The following is a 12,230-nucleotide window of genomic DNA, read 5'->3' as shown; positions in this document are numbered from 1 at the left end:
AATAATGACCAGTCATCATCCCAACACTACACTTAACGACCTGGGAGATACAGAGGGATTCGATCAGCCTGGTGAGGAAGATGAATTATACATCCTGCACTTCAAAGACAACGTGTACAGACGGGTGTCGTTATCAGATTTTAAAGAGCCCAAATGGTTGATCAACTTAACACTCACCTCACCTTATATCACATTAAACGAACATGGGACTGTCGCTAAGATTAGGAACAACGGCATCTGGGCCGGGGATTTCATTCCGGATAGTGTAGCCATAGGAACTAGTAATACCGAAAAAAATAGGTTAAGGAGTGAAGTAAAAAATAAATTAACATTTAGCAATTATCCTGCTAACTTAAGGCCTGATATATACACCCCTTTCACACTCATCATAGAAGTCTTCTTTTTCTATTTAGGTAATGAAAACATCTCAAGAGTACACCAAATTTTACCCGGGGTGTCAATACACTGGTTTGACGAACACACAAAAAAATATTGTCGTATTGTTATACAACAGGATACCCACGGGGCCCCTATAAACCGCTTAATAAACCTCAGTGGGGTTTTTATTACAACAGGAAATTCTATTAGCCTCTCACCTATTACCCTGACTAGTAATCTAGACCTTATAGACTTCAAATTAATTGATAGAATATTAACTGAACCCCAATTAAAATATCTTTCAAAATATATATTATAGGATGGGTCTGTACCCAGTCGTAGAGGAAGTAGCGAAGACGTTGGAAACCGTAGATGGGTTCCGCTTGAGGCAGTTATGTGATGTGAAACGTCAACTAGAACAAGACCGTGACACGCGGAAAGCACTATGTAAAAAGTATAATAGAGCTTTCAATATCGTGAACGGGGCTGACACTACCCTTATGGCAACCAGCATGGGACTAGGGGCGGCAGGCGTTGGGTTGTTAACCACCATCGTGGCTGCACCTATAGTGCTAGGTATTGAAATAACGGCTGGGGTGACAGGGTTGGTAGGGTTGGCGCTTAAGTTAGTATCACGCAGACTTAATCGTAAGGCATTGAAACATGACGAGATCAGGGTTCTGGCCGAAGCAAAGCTGAACACAGTGAGTGAGCGAATTTCCACGGCACTCTCTGACAGTAAGATCTCAGAAGAGGAGTTTCGTTCAATCCTCTCTGAACTCACAAAATATAACGGAATGAAACAAGATATTCGGTCCAAGTCTCGTAAGTCTGCTATCAGCGAGGACGAGAAAAAAAAGTACATAGAACAGGGGATACAAAAAGCCCAACAAGCCTTTATTACGAACACCAAAGAGATCATAGGCGGTTCACGTTAAACTGTTTCCTCGATATAAACATAACATAGGGGCGATAGCCGTAAGCGAGCCACCGATCCTATATGGTCAGTCAAAACTTACAACATAGATAAAGTGGATATGAAAGCCGACGAACCTAACTTGTACTACTTGAGGGGTGGGCCGGGTAGGGGGTTTGTAAGAGAAGAATTATTGATCGTACCGTACGGCACAGTGTTACCTCCTACCAAGGCACAGTAATTTTGTAGTAGGGGTAATAGTAGCAAGAGCTAAGGGGCCCAACCAAAGCCTTATTTAGTAAATAAGGCTTTGTAGAGGGGTTTTATGAAAGTGTTTTAAAACTATCATTCCCTATACTACTATAGTCAACACCTCGTCTGTCTGTCCATCCGTTCATTATAATTCTTTTCCTGGACCATAATTTAAAAAACATCCCATGTCTTTCAACAAATCTTTGCAGATATATCAAACAGATCTTGAAGTGGTGCTTTTTGCTATTTGCAGCTTTTTTGTCATTTTTAATTGTCATGAATTCCATGGAAACAATTTAGGCTTAGTGTTAAAAAAATCAAGTTGACTGTAAGTAACTGTCAGGCAATTTGTTCTTTGAAATATGTTGCGGCCAGGTGGTTGTCATTTTCTTACGACTCTTGTTTGAACACGATGTACCACAGTGCTTCAGTTTTCAATCTGAAGCTAGCAGCTGTGACAAGGTGAGAATGATGTTATTTATGATCTACAAAATGTACAGGATATTTGTGAGCCTACTGCCCCACATAATCGCCATCATTTTTCTCAACCCGATGTTCCAAAATGTACCGGAGTGTACCACAGTGTTTCAGTGCTTCTATCTCCCTACAGTTCCAAGAACACCAAGTTCATTGTGACCCTGGATGGTGTTGACCCCGACCAGTATGAGAGCATGGAGGTGGACATGGAGGACATAGGCGAGTCTACACGGGTCATGGATGTCACATCCCGAGTAGCTCCACCCAGAATCAAACCTTTCTCTATCAGCCTCAAGGACTCTGATGGTGAGTGCATGCCCCAGTGAGGAATTTTGTAGCTTGTGAATGGTAGTGTCACAAAATACTAAAAAAAAATTAACAGATGACTCATTGATGAGAAGTAACTCAGTACACAATGTCAAACATGCCTTGATTTACATTAGATTGTTCAGTGCATATTTACAGCTTTCTGGTTGATGAACGTTTCTGTTTTTATTTATGAGCATTTTCGAATTTAAGCCCGGGCTTAAATACGGGAATTCCCGGTATCTGTGAGCATTTGGTTGATACCAGGTCATGCTGATATTTTAAAAAAAGTAGAAATAGAAAATAGTTGATTGAAGCTGGGAATCTCCGTGTTTAGAGTTATGTGATTAGTTATGACCTTTCCCTTGGAGTTTAACTTATGTATAAATGTAAAATATGGAATTTTCTTAGGCTGTGATTAAATGGACATCAGGTGTCTAACAAATGCAGACCAACAGTTAACACATCATCATATCTCAGCTGCGTAGATCAATGCTCATGCTTCCGATCACTGGATTGTCTGGTCCTGACTTGATTATTTACAGACTCTATAGCTGGAATATTGTTGAGTGCGGTGTAAACAACAAACAAACAAAGCCTCACCTCTGTCTAAGTGTGGTGTATAACTGAACTCGCTCACTCACTCATCTTAACTGTGGACATGTTTTCTTACAGATGAAGAAGACCCTTCTATGACCCCACTGAAGAAGGCAAAAATGGCTGAAAAGTGTCGATTTTGGCCAGCATGTGTTAATGGCAATGCATGTGAATATCACCATCCCACAGTCACTTGCAAGTGAGTGTAAAACATTGTCTTGTCACACACAGTCTTTATAGTCTGCTCGGTTTGAATATAGCTGAAAACAATCTTCAGTAACTATAAAATGTGGGATGCTGATCTCCCTTGAACTGCTCCTGTTTATTCTTATGCCTTAAAATTCTAGTTTCACTAGTTGTCATCCATTTAATGATTATTTTTTACTTTTGTATGTTTACAGAACATTCCCTAGCTGCAAATTTGGTGACAAATGTTTGTACATTCACCCAAATTGTAAATATGATGCCCGGTGTACAAAAACAGATTGTCCATTCACACATGCAAGTAGAAGAAAACCTATGACTACATCACCTCCACAAGGTAAGACCATTGTCTACATCACATTGCAGAATGCCTGCAATATCTTCAGATTTTCCTAACTGCCAGCTCACTGTGCAGAGCTGTGTGGATTGAGCCACTCAGTTAGGTTTTAGACCTCATTTAGCAATGACCCAGCAATATTATGACCAAGGGTGCAAAATATGGCCTTCACACAGACATTTCAGCCTCTAGGTTAGTCTCCTGATTCTCCTGGATGTGGGTTTGAATTCAAAATGTGCTCAAGGACTCGTGTGCCCAGTACTGCCAAGTTAAAATTGCCAACTATTCTGGAAAATATTTGGCTGTTACATATGTTATATTTGGGATTACACTCCGTTAGTAAAGTACAGATTCTAGTACTTTTGTTAGGTTGAGTCCCTTCTGTGTGTGAAACCCTTCTTTGCTCCTGCGCCTGTTTTATGGCTGGAATATTGCTAAAATCTGTGTAAAACCCAAACTCACTCAATCACTTGAGCCCCATCTGGGATTCGAACCCACATCCTCAGAGTCAAGCACCTAATCACCAGTCTAAGTAAGCTTAGTCTCAGTGTTATTCTTTACACTCTGCCACTGAGTCTAACAAACCCTAGTAGAAGGTCACGTCAGGTAACCTTTGAGCATGCTATGACCATGCAATCAAAAGCGAGACAGTTAAATAGATTTAACCAGTCAGACAACGGCTACTACTTAGGGATCGGAGGGACTTCCAAAGTATTCATGTCACTGGCGCAGATCTCCCCACAAACAAATATCCACATATAACACAGTTATTTGACCTGCAGTATATACGCTTTTGGGTGTCTGTTGACATGGTTACCATTAGCTACTATTTCTTCAAGATGGCATCCTTGAATATTGCCATAAACACTGTTTTCAGTGACTGTTTACTCACCGTTGTCATGGTTGTAATGTGTGCCATGTGCATCACCCGGATGCAGTCATATGCTAAATAGCATTTGGATACAAACTTTTTCGAGATAAAAAGTTCAAAAGGTATGTGGAAATGTCCACTTTCGCGATATGATAAGCTGTGTTCTGATTGGCCAGTCTCAAAGGTAACCTGACGCGACCTCCAATCAGATTTTGTTAGACTCAGTAGTGGAGGGTAACGAAAAGTACTGAGGCTAAGTTTACTTAGACTGCTAATCACCAACACACCAAGTCAGACACCTTGTCCACTCAGCCACCACATCTTCCACTGTGCTAGGTGTCTGACTTTGTGTGCTGGTGATTAAGTGCTTGACTCAGGATGTGGGTGCAAATCCCACCTCGAACCAAGAAAGTGTAATCCCAAATATAACATATGTTACATTTGATCACTTTCCTATTGACATTGCTATTTCATATGTGCCTGTTGCATAGTAAGTCTTTGTACTGTTATGCTAGTGTCAGCTTATTAGTTCCATGTTTTGTTGGTTTCAGTTATTGCCATCCCCCAACCCAAGGTAATACTAGCTGCCCCCATGGCACCGGTACCTGCGGCATCAACTCATCCTCGCCAGATTACCTGTAGATTCTTCCCCAACTGTCACAACATGAAGTGTCCCTTTAAACATCCAAAGGTAGGTTGATATTGACTTTATGTTGCTTATTGTTCAACAAGCCCTATGTCATGATAACTTATTGATTAGGTTATATAGATTGGTTGTCAGTTTATCTCACACTGCCCAACTGGTCTCAGTTTTTTGAAAATCAAACCACTCGGGAAAATTATGTCCCTTGTTCATGGAAGAGTTATATTGGCATAACTGATTAACAGTTACTGGGCAGTCATTTCTATTTACAAAACTAGAATTGTACTTATTTTGACAGTCTTTATCATGCCTAATATATTACATTAAATAAGTATTTGCTCGTGGTGTAAACTGCTGAATCACCCTCACTACAGTAGTTAATTAAGTAAACGACAATGTCCTCGCAGAATTTATTTAAATAACTACTTTACAAGGTTGATATGTGTAAATCTAAAGGGCTACAAAGGTTCCTACAATGATATTTCATATGGCTATTGCTTTTCCAACTCCCATAATTCATTTGCAATAACTGATACAGGGCTGTATACCCTTTCACCTCAAGGAATTTGGAATTTACAAGGGTCTTACAGTCCCGTACGCCCTTTCAAAACACCATGTGACGAATTTGTTACCCATAAGAACCTTTAAATATGCTTATCCTAACCAACAACATTCAATCTTCGGCAGAAATAGATGCAAAACCTTTCATCATGATATATCCTGAACAGTCATAAGGGGAGATAACTCAGGATGACTTAGCTTATGATAATGATTGAATTTAAGGTTTTGTAATACAGAAACATTTTATTTTTTTAAGGTATTTATTGACACAAATAAGAAATTATGGCAAGAATTTTATTATTCTGTTTATACTCATAATTGTATACACAGACTCTAACATTTTGAAGCGATCAGCCATTTGGCAGCTACATTCCATCTCAAGGTCAAGGTCATTCATCCGCCTACGTCATGGTTTTGTATACTTTGGCTATTAAACAATCAGAATTCTGCAAATTTGTCTTGTAGGTAATAAACACTCATATGTCTGCCAAAGCTGTATGCCTGATGGTTTAGTCCTGATGTTGTCAATCATAAATCATTGTGCATTATATTGCAGCCTTGTAGATATGGGTTAAGCTGTGCCAAGAAGGCAGCATGCCCTTTCTTTCATCCAGCCCTGCCAAGCAAAGACAAGCTGACATGGAAGGCTGGCAATGTGGAGCAAAGGAGGTAGGTTGCAACTTTGGCAATAAGAGTGAGTGAGTTTAGTTTTACCCCGCTTTTAGCAATATTCCAGCAACACCACGGCAGGGGACATCAGAAATGGGCTTCACACATTGTACCCAAGTGGGGAGTCGAACCTGGGTTTTTGGCATGGCAAGGCAAAGAAGATATGACACTTGGCATTTATACCTAGATAACAGTATAGGATGGCTTAATAGGCACAAAATGCTTGTAGGTTGCTTGGGGGAAAGTATGAATTTCCGAGTCAAGTAGCAAATCTTTCCTCTCTAATGTTGAGTTTCAGTTTCTTTTTTAAACACTTGGTTTGTTGGTTTGTTGTTTAACACTGCAGCCAATAATATACCAACTATATTTATGTAAGTAATTGAGTCTGGATCAGACAATCCAGTAACCAACAGCATGAGCATCGATCTATGCAACTGGATTATGATGATGTGTCAGCAATGTCAACCTGACCCATCCAATCCCGCTAGTTGCCTCTTACAACAAACTTGGGTTGCTAATGACCAATTCTAACCCAGGTCTTCATGGTTTGACCTTTCATGCTGTTCATTTATAGTAGAAGGTCGATCTCAAAAGGGACAAAAGTTTGTGTTTGTTAGACACCCAAAGGTGGGTATTTGGTTTTGTGATTATTAGTGGTGTATATAACTAAGTTGCGGTATTGACATTTATCTTCTCTCCTGTTTCAGGGCCACAAACCCAGATGGCATCAAGGCTTCTTGATCCTCTCAGTGTGACTGTTGTATGGATGCGTTTTACATATGTTGACCAGTTCATGAAGCCGTCAGTGGTTGTAAGGACTTTACGCTGAGCTGAGAAGACCAACAGTACAAAGATTCCCATAGTGATCAAACCATGAGCTTTTTATGGAGCCTAACTCACATTCTCTTTCAAACAAGCAATAACATGTTGTTCATGTGTTGGCAGGTTATTCTAGTTCATTTCATCTACAAGCTGTAGACGTTGATAAATCAAAAACATGTGACAGTTTTGGCTGCCTTACAAATGTCAGGAACATAAAGTCTATTAGTTTTAATGAATATATGAATTTTTTTTTTTAAATTGTCAGTTTATTTCACTATGAACTTACATGATGGAAACAGATTTTGGATTGAAAGAAAGTTTTATGTCCATTGTAATAGATGCAGCTACGCAGTTTGCAACAATGACAAATGGAGACAAATGAAGCTGGCAGTGACTTTTAAGGAAAATACCACAGATACACTGCCATCCATAATCCAAACAACCACCTCACATGCTGATGTGTACAAGTTAGTTCGGACAAGTGTACATGCATGTTGATTGTGATATGACTCTGAAGATTGAATTTGTGGATCTGTAGAGACAGTCCTGATCCTGGTGCTGGGTGTGGACAAGATGTGACTGTGATGTGTTTGATTCTATCTGAAGCTTGACATTGTGGGTCTGTTTGACTGCCTGGTCCAGGTGCTGGGTGTGGACAAAAAGATATGACTCCGATGTGTTGGATTCTGTCTGAAACTTGGCTTTGTGGGTCTGTAGAGACTGGCCTGGTCCTAGATGTGGAGATGGGACACTGATGTTATCTAAGACAGAACAGGCTGCAGGACACCATGCATTGTCCCAGTTGATCAGTTGTTTATGCCACATGTTATGTTGTTGGCGGTTGTTGGATTGTTGTATGTATATTGCCATATAGAATGCTGAGATCAGTGAAAATTCATGTAGTGAGGTAAGGCCTTAACATCCTTTTTAAGTTTGTGTACTCATATGTATTTTGCAAACCAATATTGTGATCAAAATACTAATACAAATAAATTTGAGAAAAACAACTGTCTTTTTATCAGACCTATCATGCTGAGAGTGGTTTGCAGGGTGATAGTTAAAATATGTAAACACAACAATATATTATGGTGGGACTGATTCTTTGAATGACAAGTCAAAGGGTTATGTCCCTTGGGGTATTACTGACTTTTACTGTATTTGAATTCTAGCCTAGTCTGCCTAAAGACAAATGTTGGGAAAAACATTGTGTTGTTTGGGTTGAGCGATTCTCACACAACTTTATTCCAGAATCAATTAACTCACAAGCAGTGAAAATGTACAACTTCTTTACAGGATATAAATAGGAGCTATTTTGGGAAGGGAGGCACCCATGTATTCAACTTATTTTATGATCATACCTCTTCACACAGAACATTTTGTGTTTATTAAAAGTATATAATGAATGTTGGTGTTTGATTCTGTGTTAAATCTTGAAAACATTTTGAGCCAGGATAAAAACTGTTGCCATTAGTGTTTTAAGGACATGTTTGTGGCTTTTAGTTTATTTATCTTAAGGGACCGTCCATAAATTATGGCAAGGAGTGCAGTGATGATTTTAAGGGTGCATCACCCATCTTTTTCTTGTGGTAGGGAGGTCACCAAGGTTTCGGGGGATGGTGGGGCAGGGGGATTAGGTGCGTGCGTGCGTGCGTGCGTGCGTGCGTGCGTGCGTGCATTGATTTGGGAGGGATCACTCAGTTTGTCCTTAAATATTAGTGGCGGTCATTTACATTGTACATGCTTTCCATAAAAATTATCATGAGACCCCGAAGCCATGCGTTATGAATGGTCAGTTACTCCATTGCAGGATTTATGTGCGCAGGTTCCGTATACTGTCATTGCTAGAGAGTCTTTCAATTGAGAATTATTGATAATATTGTTCTGTTTGCTAATATATCCCTGAGTAATATCAGAGGTAAACATGTCAATGGTGTCAACACAGCCATGTCTTGATATTACTTTGTTAATGAACTGCAGACTTTAAACACCATACTTTGAGATGATATTGTGTATAACGAGATTAAAAGGCTGAAGTTTTAGAATACCACAGGCAATACCTGTAACTTAATCTTGCCCTGGCCATATGTTACAGGAGTACTGATAAAAGAATTACATTTAACCCAACCACTATTTGCATTCTGTTACAACTCTATTTAATCATCAGAACCGTATTCTTGAGCAGATTCCATAAACCTTTAATGCAAGTATGTATCAGTTAGACAAGCATCTGTCATCTGCATATGTGCAGATCGTTAACACAGCTCGTGGAACTATCAGTTTACATAAAAAAGGAAAAACTTCAAATAGTTAAATAATGGTAATGCAGGTTATCACATTTCTTTTCCTATTCCTTTTTTTCAGAGAAATATTTATTGGCGACAGCTGCTAGTGTGTCAGAAAAATAAAAAACAAAATTGTCATGATTTTAATGCCTTTATTATTTGAAGAATGAAGATATTATTAAGTGCACAATGCTATGTCTGCACAATTGTGAGAGAATACAAATTATTCATTCCTACTGCATGATGTGTGTGAAGAGAAAGGGCCTTGGTATGTACTTTTAAAATCTACTATACTGAACAGCAAAAGAAATGCTGCCTTTGCGTCAAGTGTTTAACTCGAAGCCATAAACATGAATGCTCACTTTTGCGAGATTTCATTTTTTTTAAAACAATTTGCATTCCTTTGCCTGCTTAGTATATAATGCTGAATGCAATACTGATTGAAAACCACTTTATATCCATAGCACTGTTATTTTAGTCCTCTCTGAAATGTTCAAAGGCAAATGTCACTCTCTCTCTCTCATGCACACACACAACACACACACATCACACTACACACCACACCACCATTTAAGACAATGTAAACATACAACTAAACGATTCAGAATAAATTTCTGTGTTTGAAAACGTTCTTATTCAGCTAAATTTGAATTTGGTTTGTATTTGTCAAGTATTATCACCTGTTTAACCTTCAAATACTGAAGTAATCTAGTTGTGTTTATTCATAATCTCATAAATATTATGATCATATTTTCAAGAAGGCTATTTTTCTATCCCTGAAAACATTTGTTTAAGTTTAAAATTTGTTTAATTTTACTTCACTTATCTGGTATGGAATAATATGTAGTCGGTGAAAGGAAACTAGTTTAGTTATCCAAGTCAGCGACCATAGTATTGCAGGTGGTCACGTTAATGTTAAGTTCTTGTACTAAGCAGTTAGTTCAAAAGTACTAAAAGTAGGGTCTCTCCATTGGTAGGTGTTTTCCAGTGGGAACCTATATGAAAACCTGAAAAAATGAGATCGATATGAAAATGATCATGATGGCAGTTCGAAGAAGATGAACACATACGATTTGATCATAATGGTTTTGCTTTTCAAAATTGTCATAAACCAATGTTTGCTTCCTTGAATATTGTTTACTATTTTTACAGATGTAAACCAGTCAAACCCGAGGCATTATTAAACATGCTACTTGTAATTCCCCGTGTTTTCTCTTTCTTTATGCCAGAGGTGCTTTGGTAATCTAATGGTTAAATCATTATCTCATCACCCAAAAAATCTGAGTTTAATTCCTCACATGGGTACAATGTGTGAAGCCCATTTTGGGTGACCTCGCTGTGATATGGTTGGAATGTTGCTAAAAGTGGCATATAGTCACACTCACTCACATAATTTAGTTTCAAAGCGACCAGGGTCTGCAACAGGGTCATTTTGCCAGTAATGTTTGCAGAGAAGCGAACCCTTACGCTTTTGGCGTAATTATTCCGGTTTTAATTACGCCATTACACTAAGGTTAAATAGGAGATGTGAAATGTTATTTTTGTGCGCATAACAATTTTTTATTGCCATTTGAAAAAAAAATTGACTTGGCCGCGTCCTGATTATCCATTTGTCCACTATCAGAATGAGTGTGACTGAATCTTTATCTCATTAACATGTGCTAAACTTCCCAAGCTGTATTTCTGACAGAAAAAAATGAAAATGTGTTCATTCCACCCTTTTTTCTATCAAAAAGAAAAATAATATCATACCGCCCTCGTCACTTTTGAAAAAGATGTGCTCGAGAAACATGAAATTGTTATGCAGCCTAATGTGCGAAAAGTACGCTTTCCTACTGCTTGTAGGAAAATTAATAAATTGGATAAAGTTTCACAAGGAAGTGTTTCGTAACGCACTAATGTAGGGGTTAAGAAATGGCCTTGCACCGATGGAAATCGCTTATTCTTGGAATCGCGTTCATTCCAATTGATGTGTAAGGAATTAAAGTATCTTGTGTCACCTGACCAATAATTTTTGATGCATGGAGTTGCATAATCATTGTTGAGGTGTATTTCTGTCTAGAATATTCCCTTTATGAAAACCTCCACTATATCGAAGCGACCGGAAGACAAGTATTACACTTTTTGGATCTGCATTATAAGTTGTTCACTGGTCACTGCGGGCTCGAGGAACATAAACAAACCTCGAGGGTACATAAGCCCATGGCCCCCGAGGGACCAGTGAACAAAATATTTATCTTACCGAACACCTGAATTTTAATTTTGAACTGTTTGATGCACTTCTATTGAATGCGAGGCGAATCGCCATTTTTGCAGACGACACAAGGTAAACAGATTTAGAGATATCTCCCTTCCATCGATTTGCAATCGCAAAACATCGGTAATTTCCGTGCTTCTTGCGTGATTCAATGGTATTCGAGACAAAGAAGTACTACCATGCAGCACCAGAGGAGTTCGGAATTCCAAGCGGTGTACATTGAAAATAATACATCGCGTGTAAGTCGGATACATTGAAAATGATAGAATGGCACGACATTCACTTGTGAGATAAGATAAAACACTTTCTGTCGTCCAGTATTACACTTAGGCCCAAAATAGAGTTGGCATCTCTGTGTTTGTCAGATGATCTTTTAAAGTTGGAAGAACACTGTAAAATGCCTACTGTTCACCACGTGACCAGACTACTGTTATTTGCTGACACATAAGTCCTAAGATGCACCGAAAGTGTGGGGCCGATGCGCACGCACGCACGCACGCACGCACGCACACAATTTCTCAAAAAGCTGTATCCGCACCTGTTACTCGCCGTAATTTGCGGCAAGGCGACGTAAGATCATGCTCAATGTGTAGAGCACGCAGGCGATCCATACACACTAAATACATGCCTAGTTACCCGTAAGTGTCATACTTTCACT

At 39.0% G+C, this 12,230-nt stretch overlaps 1 protein-coding gene across 1 annotated transcript in view; it reads left to right on the top strand.

The window, feature by feature from the left end:
- LOC137293578 (zinc finger CCCH domain-containing protein 14-like) overlaps positions 1-10,514 on the top strand; it is a 39,857-nt gene extending 29,343 nt beyond the window's left edge. Inside the window, exons 11-16 of the mRNA XM_067824214.1 lie at positions 2,157-2,329; positions 3,005-3,125; positions 3,328-3,467; positions 4,890-5,029; positions 6,099-6,211; positions 6,919-10,514. Coding sequence (XP_067680315.1) covers positions 2,157-2,329; positions 3,005-3,125; positions 3,328-3,467; positions 4,890-5,029; positions 6,099-6,211; positions 6,919-6,952 — 721 coding nt within the window. The 3' untranslated portion in view covers positions 6,953-10,514. The remainder of the gene's footprint in view (positions 1-2,156; positions 2,330-3,004; positions 3,126-3,327; positions 3,468-4,889; positions 5,030-6,098; positions 6,212-6,918) is intronic.
- Positions 10,515-12,230: the final 1,716 nt, after the last annotated feature.

The sequence above is a fragment of the Haliotis asinina genome, chromosome 8, assembly GCF_037392515.1.
Source record: "Haliotis asinina isolate JCU_RB_2024 chromosome 8, JCU_Hal_asi_v2, whole genome shotgun sequence".
Lineage (NCBI taxonomy): Eukaryota > Metazoa > Mollusca > Gastropoda > Lepetellida > Haliotidae > Haliotis > Haliotis asinina.
This window is presented reverse-complemented; position numbering and strand designations above follow the sequence as displayed.